At 42.3% G+C, this 18924-nt stretch overlaps 1 protein-coding gene and 2 long non-coding RNA genes across 10 annotated transcripts in view; 2 read left to right on the top strand and 1 right to left on the bottom strand.

Moving 5' to 3' along the window:
• LOC147020012 (uncharacterized) overlaps positions 1-2079 on the top strand; it is a 29583-nt gene extending 27504 nt beyond the window's left edge. Inside the window, exon 3 of the long non-coding RNA XR_015061603.1 lies at positions 531-2079. This is a non-coding gene — a long non-coding RNA (uncharacterized LOC147020012). The remainder of the gene's footprint in view (positions 1-530) is intronic.
• Positions 496-5245, bottom strand: LOC147020011 (uncharacterized). Its single transcript, XR_015061604.1, has 3 exons — positions 5114-5245; positions 937-1041; positions 496-625 (listed from the first exon to the last, which is right to left on the bottom strand). It is a non-coding gene; the product is annotated as an uncharacterized LOC147020011 (long non-coding RNA).
• A 135-nt stretch (positions 5246-5380) lies between these two features.
• The window catches only part of LOC147020010 (vascular endothelial growth factor A-like), a 47514-nt gene continuing 33970 nt past the window's right edge, over positions 5381-18924 (top strand). Inside the window, exons 1-4 of one of the 8 annotated variants that reach the window (XM_085894943.1) lie at positions 5381-6390; positions 6564-6649; positions 7027-7069; positions 12964-13163. In XM_085894943.1, coding sequence (XP_085751069.1) covers positions 6596-6649; positions 7027-7069; positions 12964-13163 — 297 coding nt within the window. In that variant the 5' untranslated portion in view covers positions 5381-6390; positions 6564-6595. Of the gene's footprint in view, positions 6650-7026; positions 7070-12963; positions 13164-18924 lie in introns of all 8 variants that reach the window. The other 7 variants (XM_085894944.1, XM_085894938.1, XM_085894936.1 and 4 more) reach the window with 7 other exon arrangements.

Raw genomic sequence — 18924 nt, 5'->3', positions numbered from 1 at the left:
CACACACACACACACACACACACACACACACACACACACACACACACACACACACACACACACTAGTCTGACTGCACATTCTACTTTTGTTTGCCTTCAGTAACTCATCAATTCAGTCATTTTTGTCCTGAGGCTCTTTTGGTAAAGTGTAGCTTACATCTTTCATGTTTGAAACAGAATGTTACTCTTTGTGCCATGAAGGTGTGGCTAACCTCACGAAACCACATATTTGCCTATGTCAACATTTCCCATGATCCCCATTGGTTCACCATGATCCTCCAGCCAAAGGCAGCGACCTGGACACCGTTTTCCAGAACGGAAAATCAATACATTTTGATCAATACATTTATTGATGTTTTATCAATATTCCTCTTTCTCTTTATCAATACATTTATACACACTATCTTACTATTTGGCTTATTCAAATCTTTTAAAGCTGCATGTTAAACAGGATAGACTGAAAGCCTGAAAGTACAGTATATTTCAGTGTGCATTGTGATTAATTGTTGGTGGTTGTCTCCGTCTCGCAGAAATTTAAGAGCAACTTCAGGAAAAATCCCACGGTGTCTTTCGATGAAGAGTCGGCGAGATATCATTGGCACTCTGAACAACTTCCTGCCCTCACCTGCAAGTGGCTGTGTGTCATCGTCATCATCAACAGCTCATCCAACATATAATATGTAATCGTGAAGATAAAAGTATCCAATTATTCAAATCAGTAACATACATTCACCATTGAATTACAAATCAATAAAAAAAAATGAAAAGCTGAAATGTCTTACGGCAATAAGTATTCGACCCCTTTGCTATGATGCTACAAATTGAGCTCTGGTGCATCCAATGTCCTTTGATCATCCTTGAGATGTCTCTACAACTTGATTGGAGACCACCTGTGACCAATTCAATTGACTGGACATGATTTAGAAAGAAACACACCTTTCTATATAAGGTCCTGGAGTTGACAGTGCATGTCAGAGCAGAAACTCTACCATGATGTCCAAGAAAAAGTCTGCAAAGATAGAATGGTGAGGAGGCGTAGATCTGGGGAAGGGAAGAAAACAATTTCATAAATTCACCATTGAACCTCATCCAACATATACATTCATGAAAATAAAAGTTTCCAACTACTCCAAGCAGTAACATGCAGCAAACACTCCAATATCGCGGGTTTTACGATTGCGGGTTTCTACCAATCACTGGCAACCTATTGTGGTCCGATTCCATTATCGCGGGACTTCATTTTGACCAATTGCGGTTTTTGAGCTGAGATAAGTCATCATTTGTCTCCCATGATGAGCCTTGTGTTGTTTCTTGCACACCGTTTTTAATGAGACCAAATGTAAAGCGATGGACAAAGTTCGTTATACCAAAAGGCAGATAAAGATTATGACATTTGGAAAAAACATCGAGTTGTTACATAATTTGGCTCGAAGAGAAAATGTGGCATCTGTGTGGTCCGTCCTTACGGTGTCAATGATTGTCGGTACAACCTTCCCCATTGTACTCTTCCTCATTCATAAACCTTCATTTTCCTTCAAACCTTGACTATTATCCTTCAGACCTAATTCCCAAACGTTCATTTTCCAACTCCATATTCACACCTTATTGCCAAAACGCGGATTCGAACTCCCCGTTCTAAAACACGCATTTTCATGCACAGCTCATGAAACAAATCGAGACGAAGCGATTTATAACGGAACAAGTTTTGAACATCGACGAGACGGGATTATTTTGGAAGACGATGTCATCTCATACGTTAGTCCTCAAACAGGGAAGATCATGGTTCAAGGTAAGGTGGTTTAAGGATCGTGTTACCCTTCTCCATTGTGGGTTGTGGAAATGCTGCAGTTACCTTCATCGTAAAATTAATGCTGCTTTTCTGTTCACTGAATCACCTTCCTCACTCATCCCTTTTCCCGCTCCACTCCATCCTCCCCCCTCTAACAGCATCATCCCGAGCTAAACCTTGTGTTTTCAATTGATGGCAGAGTACAGTGCGAGTACATAATATGTTTATCATCACCCACCTCGCTGTGTTGCAATCAATTGAAAAGGTAAACGTCTTGTGTTTTTGTTTAATTTACACCATATTTATTGTATTTACATGTTCATTTCAATGTTAATATGATATATATGACCCTGGTGTTGGCGCAGTGGTTAGGGCAGTGGCTTGGGATCCAAAAGGTCCTGAGTTCAAGCCCCGTTGGGCCACTGAATTAATACACCAGGGGGTTGACTCAGCCTGTCATCCTTCCGAGGTCGGCGAAATGAGTACCAGTGTACTGGGCCGATGTATATCCCGGTTAAAATAGGTGTACCATATCCCTGTGTCGTAAGAGGCGACCAGGGTTGCGTCAGGAAGGGCATCCGGCGTAAAACATGTGCCAAATCACTATGCGGATCATACGGATGATCTGCTGTGGCGACCCCGAAAGGGAGCAGCCGAAAGAAGAAGAAGAAGAAATATATATATATATATATATATATATATATATATATATATATATATATATATGTATGACTGTATGACTGTATGTATGTATTTATGTATGTATATCACGTATTTATTTTGATAGTAAGGCCTGAGTTATTTTATAACGTGATTTACAGATCCGCCGACAGTATATTTGCCAAAAATGAAATATAAATATAAAACACATTTTTAGCCTTTTATATTTATAAATTTTCCGCCGAAGGTGCAAAAGTTTCAAAACCCGAAATGTAAACGTCGGAATTTATTTTCAAAATATAATTTCGCGCGCGCGCCAAAATGCCGAGTCATCTTTAACCAAACTGTGCAGTAGAACTGCGCAGTAGTCTTCGGTTATGGTGTCTGAGCAGTGGCCAGCGTGGTTCAGATTGACTGTAGTTTCTGGGGTGAAAGTGATTGTTAAGAAGTATGTCAGCGGTATAAATTCGAGTGACTGTATTGGTGATTTTATCGCACAACATCTGGACAACGAATATTTTGGCCGAATGATTGCATCAATTCAGTGCAGCAGCAGGGATGATTCGCAGGCTCCTCTCGATCGTGCCGATTTTGTTTCCATCGAAAGTTGTACACCGCTGTTCGTATTGAAAGATTTCGGTGCCAAGTACGTCAAAGTTTCCCTGCGAGATTCTGATATTCAGCCTTCAACGGACCAGAAATCAGTGGCCGATATGTACAGCTTGCTTGGCTCGAGGGAAAAAACCAGAAGTGCGAAACCAGAGGAAGGTCAATGGACAGAAAAAAAACGTAAGAAATAACTTTGTGTACTATGCTATGTTATGTGTAGCAGCCTGGGTTCTGATGCCATTGAAGTATCCCCATATGCTTGATGTGACAGTGAACTGTTGTTGACCACTTGAAAGATTGGACTACATGTCCAATTTGATATTGAACTTTATTTTTTTATTTTTCAAATTGATTTTTTGCCAATGGCTTTATATTGCAGCGGGATGTGTTATTCCTGGTGGTCTTAACTGTTTTCGGTACCATTACTGCTTTTCTGATTTTTCTTAAAGATGTGTTTTCATAGCCATTGTTTTTAATGAAACAGACAAATTTTTACAAAACCTGTATGAGATCTTGCTCTACGAGAATGATCTTTCAGTCTAAGACTTGGACAGTAATTTTCTCAGCATTGTTTCCATTTGTTTGATGATCCAACAGGTTTCTAGAAGAAAAACATGCCAGACTATGTTGTAAAAACAAGTTTTAATCCTTCTCTATTGTTTTTCACATCAGATGATACAGTGAACATGGGCATCCTGCATTTGAATGGTCTTCCATCTTCAATGTCTTCTTAGATCCTCCTGGTCCGGGATTTATATTTATTTCTCCCCCCCCCCCACCTACCCTTGTCTTTTCCATGGACCATCCGAAAACAAATCATAAAAATTTATAATTTCTGAAAATTGAAATTATATTTATATTTATATTTCGACCGACCGACCCTACATTTTAGCTGAAGAACTGTGTAAACCATATTATAAAATAACTAAGGCCTAATGCGTTTATTTATGACTACCGTCAATCTTCCTCAATATCTTCTCCAAGAACCAGGAACCAAACCCCCCTCTTCCCATTGGCCCTTGGTTTCATGACTGCGGTTTCAACTATCGCAGCATTTTCCAGGAACCTAACCCCCGTGATATTGGAGGGTTTCCTGTGCATTCACCATTGAATCCTCATCCAACACATGCATTCATGGAAATAAAAGTTTCTAACTATGAGTACTCCAAGCAGTGACGTATATTCACCACTGAATCCTCATCCAACAAATGCATTCATGAAAATAATTTCTAACCACTCCAAGCAGTAACATTCTCACTGCTTACGCTGTATCTTCTGCTTTAATAAGGATTCAAATCCACAGCGATTTCCTGGACATGCTGAAATACGGATGTCGCAAGCAGGTATGACAGGCCAAACGACTATATTTTGTGCTTGCACTAACTATATTGTGTTCGTGTAAGGTAATATTGTTGCTCTCAATAGATGTGAGGTATTTCAGCAATCACTCCACCCTGATACACAGGTGATCCTACACCTGATGCCTGTGCATGTGCTCGGCGAAGAAATGCTGATTCAAGCCAATAGCATCAATTCCATCGTGGGAAACAAAGGCTTAAGGGTGTTTAAATCAACAAAGCACTTAACGAATCGTAAAAAAAAAGCAAAATGTGTTTTGTCGTGAGCACGGCAGCTTAGCAATTAAATCAAAATGCTCACTAAGAGTCCCATACATAATATGTACAAGAAACAGGTGCGGTTAGCCAAATGATCGGGTGAAGTTACACTGTTTCAGGGTGATGCAATACGCTCAAACAATTTCATTCACTTGCTCACTGAAAAGGCTTTCTGCTAAAGGAGAGAAGTTCGGGGAAAACTCTTATCCTCATTTAATACAATCTCTTGTATAAGGATCGAATGCCAAGAATTAGTGTCACCTGATTGCAAAATAAGGCTTGTGGTCAGACTTCAAGTTTGGTGGTTGTTGTTTAAGGCATTTTGATTTTGGTTGTTGTTAAAGGTGGTTAAAAGTTTGGTGGTTGTTAAAGGCATCTATTTGTAAATAACAAGATAACTGATGCTAAGCTACTTCATCATCTGTTTGAGAAGGCTTACAATTGCTTGGTCTGACGAGAAGAAGGATGAGCTGGTGTAGGAATTTGGAACTTGACAAATGCTGTCTCGGAAGACAGCTCTTGAGAAAGATTGTGGGTTAGTGAACACTTGAAAGTGGAGATTTAAATGAACGACTCCGGAACTGGGGAGAAAGGGTGGGGGTAGGGAGGGGTGTGGGGAGAGAGACCCTCAAGTAAGATTGGGGAGGGGTGTGTGGGGAGAGAGATCCTCACCCAAGATTGGGTGGGAGAGACTCTCCATAAAGATCGGTGGCGAGAGATCCTCAACTAAGATTGGAGGAGAAAGAAAGAGAGTCGAGAGACTCATCCACGATCCGAAGGGGAGAGAAAGAGACCCTCATGCAATATAACTCTGCTCGAGTAGGTTCTGAACATCCTGTAATTCTAGAAGTGTGAATCTCTTGACTCACAATGAGTTTCCGCAAGGTGTGATTGAATGTGCAGCTAAAATGACAGCGCGTACATCATTTACTGGTATTTAAGTTTCAAATCAAACTCTGACCCAAGTGATCGCTAAGACTCAAGTCAAATCGCAACAAATGGACCAAAATTGCCAGGGTGAAATGTCCGAGTGCAGGAACATGATGAACCTGCACCGATAAAGGATGCTCCACCGCTGCGCACTTCGGAGCCGGATGAACCACCGCGAGATGCGGTTTCCTGGATAACTGACGGATGCAATGTCGTAATCTTTGACAAAGTTCCAATGACGGGGAAGTACGCACATATTGCGTGTGCTTTAGAGGACGACCCGCAGGCGGTTTGCCACGCCGACTCGCACAGGAATCACGAAGAGTCCCTTTTATCCTCCTTTTGAATCCTCACTCTCGTTCATCGTGCTTGCCTTGCTTTGTTGTTCATTCGTCCTCCCGGTTATATGTCGTTCTTTTTGAATCTGACCGCGTGGGGTATACTCCCATAGGGGCCGAGTGGGAGGGTGAGAACGTCCGTGGGCGGGCCTTGAGCTCAACCTTTAAAATGATCAGCCGGCAGGCGACTGCGGCTTGTCGGCACATGCAGCTGCTTGGGTGACACAACGAGGTTGGGTCTCTGAAAGGGGTGGGCAACAACAATCGAAGGAAACAGCGAGCCGAGGCTTCCTCGTGGAACTGCAACGTTGTATTGGGCGCCTCGGCGTTTGGTCAACGGCATGTCGGACTCGTTGTGGATCCTCCTGCTGAAATGATGTGCTCGTACTTGGGTCGCGTTGTCACTTCGGCCTTCTCGTCGCTGTTTGTGCTGCGTTTGGCAAGAGACGTGAGATAACCTAATCGAATACGCGGAGAGTAACCTGCTCGGAACGAGGGCTGCTCTGGTTGTACAGTTCGAACTTGCTTGACACCTATATACCCCCTTCCCTCCCCATTCCACCCCTCCTCCCTCACAATTCGTCCCGACTTGTATGCATTTCCATGGACATCTGGCACAAGGACGTCTGAGACAGACACTGAATCGAGGGACTATGAATGCGCTGTGTCTGCTGTACACCCTGATGCATGCGGTAATGACGCGCTCGGTGAGACTCTCACGTGGTTCTCTTCTGGGTGTCCTGCACACACTATACTTACTGTACCTGGAATTTTCACCGGCTTCACCTCCAAACCCTCCTTTCTCCTGTACACCTGACAATCCCCAACTTCCTAATAGTCCTCCACCCCCACCTCTCAATCCCTACCGGCTACCCTGCTTTCTGGTAGTGCGACAACTTCTGATGCCGTTTGTGTGTGTTTGTGTGTGTGTGTGTTTCTGACTTGTCTCATCTCTGCTTATCATGCATTTGTTAATCATATATTGACTTTGATCAAGGATTTGCGCTGACTCGAAGAATGTGAAGACAGATTAGCTTTGCCCCAATAGATGAAAGTTACAACCTGCGCTTTTGTCTCTTTTTAGGTTCTTGCGCTGCCTTCAAATGAACGCCCTTTGTCGATCACAGGTGAGTTTAATATCTATTCTTTATTTTACATTTAACTTTTGGATTATTAGCAATGCCTTTATTGTGATCGGTATGACTTAATTGAGCACCATTGCTTTAAGAACTGGTCCTGCAGCACTTTGGCAAAAGTCTTATTCCTTCTCCATTGCTAGCGTTGACCTTAACTATGCTCTGTCAATGTCGAGAAAAATCCATACGGTGTCTGTAACCAGTTGCCGCACTACTTGAATTTCACCGCCACCTCTCGGCTGTGACGTAAACTACAGGCGAGGTGAATTTTGTTAAACTTCGTAATTTATTCCACCAGTTGATGCAAATACGAACAGCACAGACAGTCAGGTTGGTGCAGAAGTTGCGGCGCACGTATCTCTGAGCTGTTTCTTATGCGTTCCTGACCCGACTATTGGGGATTGCTGCTTCTCTGGCAGGGTGTTGCGTCACAAAGTGCGTGTCCTCTCGGTTGTTAAGCCGGGTGTCCCATCTGCTGGCATTACTTGGTTGACGCTAAAAATTCCAACGGTGTCTTTCGTGAAGAGTAGGCGAGTTATCACCGACACCCTTTACAAACCCCCAACTACTATCGCCTTCGATCGAACGTCAGACGTGATTAGCCAGTTCGTGATGGACTTAGGGCCAAAAAAAAAAAAAAAAAAAAAAACACTTTTCCCAGCCGACTCCACAAGAAGGTAAGAATAATTGTGGCCGTTAAAGAAGTGGTGGTAGTAGTTGTATGACCAAGATTCAATTACAACTTTTATCCAATTACATCACTGTTGTGCTACCATTACACAGCTAATGCAGTGCCCCCACCCCCTCTGTTGATCATTTGACTAAGATAATTCGAGTAGATGGGACAGCATTAACATACCCTTACCACCCTCCACTTGTGTTGTGATACAATCCCATGTCCATGATACAATCCCAAGAAAAATCTCCGACAACAGTTTTATTATAATTGATGCAATCCCATTTGGAATCTCACGCGATACATTATCTCAGGCTATACATCTCATGCTATACGTTTCAGGCTAAACAATTGCTCAGGCTATACATGCCATGCTATACATTTCAGGCTATACATTAGCACACGCTATACATCTCATGCTATACGTTTCAGGCTATACATCTCATGCTATACGTTTCAGGCTAAACAATCGCTCAGGCTATACATGTCATGCTATACGTTTCAGGCTATACATTAGCACAGGCTATATATACATCTCATGCTATACGTTTCAGGCTGTACATTAGCTCATGCTATACAATAGCTCAGGCTATATATTTCAGGCTATACATTAGCTCATGCTATACATCTCATGTTAAACAATAGCTCAGGCTATACATGTCAAAGATCAGTTGAATAGCGACAAGCAATGTAAAAGGTTTGGCAAGTGTAACGTATATGACGAGGTATCATTGTCAACTGGCTTCTTGCTTTAATACATCAACAGCCAAATGTGTTCAAAGCATATAATTGGGTTTTGTGGTGAAAAGAAAGTGTGAAAATTAAGTATCATCTCTTATTGAAAAGCATTAGCTGTTCCAAGACTATCACTTTGCGTATGATATTCACCCAGATAGAATAATTTGATCATAAATTTATTAAGCTAGGATAAAAGGGAGATGTTAATTATTTTTTATGTCTCCGCTGATGAAGTTGCCGGAGGCAATACGTTTTCGGGTTGTCCGTCTGAGCGTCCGTCCATGCTAGTTTTCTCTGTTTCCTCTGCAACCGCTTATCGGATTGACACAAAATTTTCACCATAGGTCCGACTACTCACGTAAAAAGTTTTAATGATATTTATCACATCGTAGGTCACATGGTGCGGCAGCTATGTTGGAAAAAAAGGAAAAACTTTGGACCTCTGCATCTCCAAAACCACTCCATAGGAAAAAATTGAAACTTGGCACATAGCAAGTACGGTACTAAACATGGGAAATATGTGATTTTTTTTTTTGACGATGTCATCATTGCATACGTCGAACGCTTTATCCGATCAGCATGAACATTTTTGAGGGTCATCTAGGGATAAATTGTATGGGGGAGGGGGGGGTGGAAATAATGGATGACGTCATCGGTCAGGTGGTTCGGCAACCTTTAAAAAATTTTTTAACATAAAAACCTTCTTCTCCGAAACAGCTGAACATATCGAGGCGAAACTTTACAGGTTTGATCGCCTATGAGGTTTGATCGCTCCTTGATGAGGAACATAATGGTCTCCACCAATGATGTCATGTGAAGAGTAAATCTCAAAAAAATCCTCTTCTTCAGAATGGTTTAACAGATCAAGGGGAAATTCAACCCACATATTCCCCAAGCCTTGGGGATAGCAGGGTGTTCACGACTAATTAATTTGTCATATGGTCTGGCAGCCATATTGGATTAAAGGAAAATTTTAACAAAATTATTTCTCTTGAACTGCTTCATCAATTGACATTAAACTTCACAATTATGATCTAGTAATCATAGGGGATATACGTCTTAAATTTCAATCTGACCGGATGCATGGTCTGGCAGCCAGAATTATTTAATATTTTGAGTCTGGGTTCAGAGATTTAAATCAAACTTGGTGCAAGTATTATGATGATGTAATCATGTGGGTTGAGGCATATCTGGTGATGTCGTAACATCGAAGAGTGCCATTCTAGTTTTAAATACCTTTAATCGAATGCCAAAACAAAGTTGAACAAACACAAACAAGCATTTCTCTGAATCCAAAAATATTTTTTTTTCCTGAAAAATCTAGGCTTATGGATTAGTGAGTGGACAGTGTGCCATGTGCCACAAAGGCAATCTACTAATCGTGGGGGCACAGGCATAAACAACAATCAGGAGAATGGACGAACAGGAAAAGAGAGAGAAAGGAGCAGATTAAACAGCAACCTTCAATGAACAGGGTTGGGTGAAGTGGGGTTAATTGGGGAAGAAAGGATCACAGGTGGGATGAGGGATGGCACGATTCACTGGCTTGAAGCCTTGAAGCCCTGGAGAGAAGAGCATAATCGAACAGCCTCTGGAATGGAAGAACGTGCGTGTCCTGGAGGAGTTTATGCAGGGTCGGAGGGCTCAGAGACTAGAGGGAGCAACGTAGAATAGAAAGTAAAACATGATGCCACCGACCTGCCTGTTGTGCTTTAAACTTGCCGTTCCAAGCGAAAGTGCAACTTCAATGCAACTTTTCCTTTGAATTTTGCCATTTGTTGTGCATTTGTGAACATTTCACGGTAAACGCATGCAGTTAATTTTATAATCCAAGAAAGACATACATCGGGGGATAATAAAATAGCATTCTATATTTTGGCATTGTTTTAAACACCTCAGAGACTGGATTACATTCTAAAGTGAGAAGAGGTGCTAACAGGTCTAAGCATGCAACACAGAAAAATTTTCCCATTGATGCTGCCATCGTTTTTCTTTGAGTCAACCCCTGGCGGGATGGTTTGAGTGATGATTTTTCAGGTGGTGTTTCTTAGCGTCATTAAACTGAACTTGCAATGGCTGTAGTGACTACGAGAGTCGAGCTGCCGGTTTAGATCACTGAAGCATGCTGAGATGGTGTTGTGCCAGTGTTGCGGCCCAGTTTCGAAGTTTGCCAAAATCCACCCCTCGAGTTGCTAAGCAGGCTGCAAGTGGGGCTTTTAACTTCGTTATTGTGCTGCCAAAATTGCAAGAGGAAATGAAACATTTTCAAAGGAACTTTTGTTTATATAGGCTGCTGTAATATGACTTTGTGGGAGTTGCTTTGTGTAAAGTATGGGAAGAGATATAAATTATACAAAAGTCATTTTCTCTTGAGCCTAAGAAATAATATGTATGAGAATGGTGGATACAGGTGTGTTTGGTGTGGTGGGGGAGAGGGGTGGGGGGGTGTGGGGGTTCCAGGATATATGTGGGAAATTGCAAATAGAAAACATAAAATTGTCAAAACATCTTCCGTTTCTGTATATATAATATGCAGCAGGTCCTTAATGCACTTATAAGTCAATATAGAGTACAAGTCAAATTGGTTAATTTCACCATTTTTACCTCGACCACCAAAGGTGAAGGGGGTTATGTTTTCAACCCTTTCTGTCTTTGTTTGATTGTTTGTTTGTCTGTCTGTGTACAGGATATCTCAAAAGGTTGTGGTTTCACCGTATTGTTTGTTCAAGTCAATACCCCCCCCCCCCAGAAAGTAATAAACTTCCTAGAAAGTGAGACGTTAAGCAAAACAACGTTAAACAGACAAGATATTCCCTTCACATAATGTAATAATGCATGGATGTGTTCCCAGGGCACATTTTCAGTCACCATAACATAACTTTAACCTCACTTAACTACATATTAGAGGAAAATATGATAAACAAATCTATAAAGAACAAATTAAATACACAAATGGACAATGAAATGAACAGTTAAGTGGTACTAACCAAAATGTAGTGCTGAGATTGCTTTACGGGACAGGAGAGGTGCAGGTGTGGTGTGGAGTAGAGGGGTTACAGGAAGGGAGAGAGTTGCCTTTGTATCCCGAATGGACTCCAATATAATTTGTCTGCTGGGAAGGCAAAAGGGAGGCAAGCCAGGAGTGATACAGCGCTCTCCTCATCTTGATCGGGCTTCTGGGTGAGTCGTGCGGCAAATCTGGAATTGAGAAATCTCCGATCGAGCTATCAAGCGGGCTGCATGGTGAATCTGTTGTAGATAAGCCATCACTGAGGTGCCGCGAGCTGGTGTGGTCATATCTCCGGGGAATCATGTGCTAAGAAGAAAATAGCACTTAAAATTTTTAACCAAAACCCGTTGTATACCGTACTGTACAGAAATCATTGTCTGACATGTTTGCCGATTGGGTGAGCAATTAAACGTTAGTCCGCTTACTGACGCAATATTGTCCAATCAATATGTGGAATGTGTTTGGGACTGGTGTAAAGTGAAGGATACCTTGTGGATGACCAAGAAAACCAAGAGGGCTATCCGTGGCTGCAAAGCTAGGTGAACAAACGTTGGGGAATCTATTTGCATTACTAATTTATCCGAGACACCATACCACAGAGTAATTCAAATAATATATACACAAAGCAGTTTATTAATATTCATGACCCTTTAAGTACCGGAGGTAGTGATGCTGCGTTGTGAGCTTCTCGGAGGAATTAATGCCACTATTGTCATGACTGAATGACAGTTTTGCTAACTACGTGGTTGATCTAGCTTCGTCTTATTCTCCAAATCGACTTACCTATGAATAAAGGAAAGAACTAGAAGGGCACTCGGTGGAGCGCATACCTCCGCCACGTAATGCCTGATCTATGAGAATATATCGGGCCCAATACATTTTTGAAATGTCATGCTATACAGTACTATGTTGGTCTCAATTGCGAAGAATCACTTTTAAAATTCTAGTTGTCAGATCCAGATCCGGATCTTCACCAAAATCAAATCAGTTTGTCCTCGTCACACACCGAAAGTGTCCACAAAATTTCATCCGGATCCATCCAGAACTTTTTGAGATATCTTGAACACAGACAGACAGACAGACAGACAGACAGACAAACAGACAGAAAGGGGTGAAAACATAACCCCCTTCACCTTTGGTGGTAGAGGTAAAAATGGGGAAATTAGCAAATTTGACTTGTACTCTATATTATCTTATAGGTTGAAAAATATGGTACGTTGGAACTTTTATTTATTTATTTATTTATTTTTAACAGCATCTAACGCTCGTCGTGGAGCTGCCACACATGCCTTACATACATGGACCTACAGACAAACACATGAGACAGCACAGGACTGTCAGACAAGACAAACGCAGGAAATATTTTGATCACTATGCTGTATAAATCAAACGCATTACTTTAAACAGTATGAATTGTACATACGTGTAACCAAGTGACCCCTATGTACTTGTCATTGTAAGCAGTGATTCCATTCAGTACGGTCTTGAATGGAAGCATGTGCCGACCGCGGGAGGTCATGGTGTCTGTGGTGAGAGAGTTTCCAGAGGAGGCGTCGGCAGTGTTCAGGCCTTCATGTGTGCCACTCCAGCGCTGTTCCGGATGTTGCTCAGACCCGGTCCGGGAGTGTGTACCCATTGCCACGACCTCTATAACTATGCAGGTATCCATGCAGAGATTCATTTTTGAGGTTATAATGTGTATCTTTTGTTTGTCATGTTGTGTTTAACTCCATGAAAATTGCAATGTTACCAACTATTTAAGCACAGATGAAACCCAAAGCTTGGTGAAGTAATGACTTTGGCAGAGCTCCATAAAAACTGGTAAGACATGTTCCAAGGAAGGTATTGGGTCTTCTTATAGGATTTGCATTTGCAGACTTTCTGGCACAGAATTCCCAACCTTTATATGCGATAAACATGATTTAATTGCCAAAACAAATTGGGAACGTCACATGTTCATACCCACTTATTATTGTAAGCATTTAATGTAACTGAAGTCAGTTGTGTTATCATAAGCTAAAATCGACTGTCTTCTTTTTAGATCCTCGTGGAGGATCTCTAAGTCTTTTACTCACGTTGTTCTTCTTGTGGACTTTGTTGTTTCACAGCCTACAGTTTTCATCGAAACTTCCTGAAACTTGGCGTATATATGTAAAAATACCCTGCGCAGACAGTAACCGTCTCCGATTTTGAAAATTCCTCCTAGAAAAAAAAGTTATGACGTCAAAATATCTCCGCTAATGGAAATCGCCGAAAAAATTATCTCCGAAACTAGGCAAGCTTTTTGAATTCTGTTTGCGGGAATCGAATAGGGCATTAGCAGAGATGAATTACCGCACATATGATACATCACTATGACGTCATATCAATTTTTATGACGTCATTCCTATTTTTTTGACATTTTTTGTTTCACAACCCAGAGTTTTCATCGGATCTTCGTGAAACTTGCCATGTACATGCAGAAAGCCCACGTGCAGGCAGTTACAACCATCTCCGATTTTGGAAATTCTTCCGAGAAAAAGAAGTTGACGTCATATCGCCACTAATGGAAATCGCCTATACCATTATCTCCGAAACTAGGCAAGCTGTTTGAATTTTGTTTGCGGGAATCAAGCTGGGCGTTAGTACAGATAATTTAATTTATCGCAAACCTGATACATCACAATGACGTCATATTCGTTTTTATGACGTTATCATTAAGAGGACGAGGATCTTAGCTCATTCGAGGTTGTTTCTCAAAAAGAGTGAGACTCATGCAAGATGAAGATAAAATCTACATTGGGGGTAGTGGGACAGCATTGCGGCACAACCAGCATGGGAATAAAAGAAGAGAGAGAGAAGGAGAGGAAACACTGAAACCAGCAAATAAAAGGGTTGGTTTAAGAGGGTTCATGGGGGGTAATAAAGATCATGCATCAGGATGGTGGATGATGTGAGGTGGCAGCGCACTGCCTGCTTAAAGCTCTGGAGAGAAAAGTGGGAAAGAATGGCCTGTGGAAAACTTTTGATGTTATACAACTGTGAACCCCAATTGAGCAGAATATTGATGATGGTATGCTTTAGAGTTTTGAGTTAATGCTCCTTTCACCTCTTGTTCTGGCAGTCGGTTATGAAGACAATATAAAATGATAAAACATTTGCCAGAACTGCGAGTAAGCACTGAAGAGATCTGCGGTTCACTGATGAAACATCACCCCACACTTGGTCTGTCATTTTCTAAACATCCATATATCCATCCATCCATGGGGACCATACTCTGTGCAGAGCGTCGGTGCTGCTGAAACAGTCTCCTGGGCTATTGGGCACAATCCTGGACAGGACGCCATTCCGACATAGGATACTCAAATGGCTACAATCATCCCAGCAAGCGGGTACTCATTTTGCTGACCTCGGAAGAATGACAGGCCGAGTCAACCCCACCTGGTTTTAATTCAACAGCTAAGTGGGATATGAACTCAGGACCCTTGGATCCCAAGCCCACCACAGCTAACCATTAAGCCAACACCAGGCATATACATATATAGACATACATATATTGTTGTGTCTGAGGCATCCGTTAACATGGTCGCTCTGAGCTGGAGGTCTTCCCAGTGTCTCCGTGGATCCCAAAACAGTGTTTATAGTTACTGCATTCAAAATTATTAGTATTACCCAAGGTTCTTCCCAACAACTGGCGGTTTTATACGGGTAGGCAGGATAAATGAGAAAATGTTTTCTTTGCAATTGAAATGGTTTATTAAAGGTACAGTGGGGTGCAAAGTTTGAGTCCAGCAGGAAATTTATTGAGACATGATAACAAAATACATCATTGTAATAGGAAGAGAAAAGCACATTCATGGGAGTTCCATGAACTATTAAGGATATAACACCTTTTTATGATATGAAAAATAAATTCTGTTTTTACGTGCAATAAATAATCAGTGTGACCCCTTTTGCCTTGAGAACTACCTCAACTCCATTTGGGATCGATTCAATTAATTTCTGGATTACGTTTGATTCAATCTTTTTCCCATTGGTGTTGTAATGCACTCCAGAGCATCGTCACACTGTTCACATAAAATTTTATATATCTTTCGAATGTATCTACCCTCCATTACCTCCGCCACCGAAGGTGAAGGAGGTAATGTTTTCAGCCCTCTCCGTCTGTTTGTTAATTGCCGGAATCCTTCAGATTTCGGCAATTATGTTGGTCAGTTGTGTGTGTCATTCTGTGTGTCTGTGTGTTTGTGTGTTTGTTTACTCTGTAGCAGCCACACCGTTTCAGCGATCATGACCAAACTGGGTACAGACGTCGGCCATGGTCCAACTTAGACATTGTCGTTTTTGGTGAAACTAGGTCAAAGGTCAAGGTCAAGGTCACCAAAAAACCGAAATTCTTATTTTCCCAATAACGTCCGTTAAAATGGTCGTATCGACTTCAAATCAAATCCAAAATGTGCTCTACTGAGTGCCCTTCTAGTTTATTCTGTGAAGACAATGTGTCAGTCAATAATAACGAGAAAAAATTAAATATGGATACATATATTAAATATTATGACAAATTTGTGTTTGAAATCGTGATTTGAGAAAGTTTGGCATTAATTTAGTGCATTCGTACTTTTGCGCCCCAATGTATATGGGATGGGAGAGATGAGATGCAAATAAATAAATAAACAAACAAACAAACACAAACAAACAAGAAGAAGACGTCATGCAGAACACGATACTTGCAAAATCCCCATAAAAACAAATTTTGACAATTTTACAAAGTCGGCCTATGTTGTTCTTTTGGTTGATGTTGAACTCGAAAATAATTCGGTGGTTGAATTCAGTGACCTGAAATCCTCTTCAAATTTCAAGTCAATTGGATGAAAATTGAGGATTTTAGAAATACCACCTTAGTTGCTGACCTTTGGCCTATGTTGACCTTTTGACCTCAAAAAACAAGAGGCTTCTTCCTTATGACAAACTCTACCATGTGGTGAAGTTTCGTGAAGATCGGTTTAAAATTGTGACCTGTAAGCGACAAAGAGAATAACAAAATCGACTGACCAATATACTTGGAAAAATCTTCGATTTTGCACGTAACAAAACAGACCAGACCAGTACAGGTGCTCAAAGGACAATGAGTAGGGAGGCACACAGACATGTTCAATGAAAGGAAATAAAACACGAAAGCCGAACCCAGCTTTGGTGCCAAAAATAAATACCGAGACCCGCAGAACGATGGGGAACGAACAACGGCGTGAGAAAAGGCATAAGCTGGTTGTGGGTCTGCGCAGTATGATCCGAGCTGGTTGTGGGTCCAGTATGGCCCAATCTGGTTGTGGGTCTGCGCAGTATGATCCGAGCTGGTTGTGGGTCCAGTATGGCCCAATCTGGTTGTGGGTCTGCGCAGTAAGATCCGAGCTGGTTGTGGGTCCAGTATGGCCCAATCTGGTTGTGGGTCTGCGCAGTATGATCCGTGCTGGCTGTGGGTCCAGTATGGCCCAGGTTGTGGGTCTGTGCAGGCTGGTGTTGCACAGAGATGGTGTGGCACAAAGTATGAGGATGGCAATGAGGAGAGGGATGCTGCCTCTTGCAAGATCCATTTCCAACTCCAACATGAAACAACCATTCCAACTTCAGAACCAGAACGAGATATGCAAAACTAGAACAGAACTGCCATGCTCAGGCGCGGATATGGCCCTTGTAAACTTTGGCACTGCCCTTTTAAGCGGCACATCCCGCTCATTGGCCATATGCTTCTTTGGGCATGTCATCTTCTGGGCCGTCCCGCCCGATGGGGCGGTCCCAATAAAAAGTGTTACACTCCACTCCATGGCACTCCATGGCTCTGCAGGCAATCTCACTGCCATGGCCTGCCGTCCACTGGTCAAACAGTCCATGCTTTTTCTTCCGAAGATGCAATGTGCTTTGCAGTTGTGCCTCCTCATGCAGCATCACTTGAAAACAGGAAATTTTACACAACTTATTCACTCTCTACTGTCTTAAAGTTAACACTCACTGCCTCTTCAGTGCTACAAGACTTACTCCAACATTTCCTGTGTTACAACAGTAATCTAAACTCTCCCTTCCATGTAACAACATTAATATTGTCATGTCAATGGCTCAACTAACATCAAACTCATTGCAGGATTTTAATTTCCCACCACAATGTACCGAACAGTTTTAACTCCTGTCGAGACTTTCTGAATTATGGCAGACTATGCACGTGCGGTTGTGAGGAGAGAAATGGAAACCTTAAGCTTTTGTGAAACCAATGGGTTTATTCCCAAACCAAAGAGATCAAAAGAACCAGGGAATGGTTAGTGTGATGGAGGAGGCAATGGCGGGTTGAGGTGGGGAAGAAAGGGGGAAACACGGAAATGATAATAAATAATTATATACAATGAGAATAAAACCGATGGCGCCACACACCAGATTTATTAACAGATGGGGAAAGGGAACAAAAACTGGGTGGCTTCAGCTGTTGGGAGACAAACAGGCGATGAGGTGATTAGGATAATGAAGGCAGCAGGCAGATGAAACAGGGCAGAGGTAGGCAAGCAGGATGATTCCCTCAGAGCTCTCTTCAGAGAAGACTCTCTCCCCCAAATTCACGATACTTCGCAGCGTCAGTTCTTCTCAGAACACTCAATCTTCAGACACTGTTCTCCTCAGTGTCACCTCTCTTCAGACCAGCTCACGATCCTTCTTCAACCGAGCGTGCGCAATGTAGGCACCTCCCCATCTCTCTCTGGAGACGTTCTGCCCTTGGAGCGCCCATCGCGACGCCCTGATAGGCCGTAGCTCTGCCTCCCTCCCTTGCCTGGCAGCACCCCAAAGGCCAACTGGTGTGACATTACAAAAGGTTATACTGTCGTGGGGCCGAGTTTCGGTGGTGAGCATGACCGCGAGATAGAGCAGTAGAGTCGGCTCCACCGAACACCCAGAATTTATAGGTCGTCACCCCGGATAACTCCGGAGCCGACGGGTCCCTTATCGGACCGAAGATCGCCAATAGGTCGACCGCGTGGGATAGGGTCAATTGCAAATTTCAATTTACCTAAATACCCACGTCATCCAAACTACCAGGGAAATTCACCCTCGGCGGAGCTCGAGCAGAACGAGCCGTTAACGTGCTCGAACCGTGTGTGACCTGAGCGGATGGTTACCGAGGTCAGTCGGTCCATATGCACAATTTGCCGCTTCCAAATTTCCCAACACGTTAAACCAATGAAGAAAACACAAAAACGAGCTGAAACAGGGGATTTATTTATAATGGGTGGGGGGGGGGAGGGAACACACAAAGAGCAGAGTTATCCGACTATAATAAATGAAATGCAAATAATGTACAAGGCACTTAAACAATTGCTACTTATAGACTGGGCCCACAGACACACACGCACACACCCAAAATAAATGATGGCCGCGGGCTTTATGGCTCAGGAGGGAAGGTGA

The sequence above is a fragment of the Eptatretus burgeri genome, chromosome 9, assembly GCF_056783735.1.
Source record: "Eptatretus burgeri isolate ZD-2024b chromosome 9, Ebu_testis_v1, whole genome shotgun sequence".
NCBI classification, from domain to species: domain Eukaryota; kingdom Metazoa; phylum Chordata; class Myxini; order Myxiniformes; family Myxinidae; genus Eptatretus; species Eptatretus burgeri.
The sequence above is the reverse complement of the archived record's forward strand: the minus strand, read 5'-3'. Positions and strand labels throughout refer to the sequence as shown.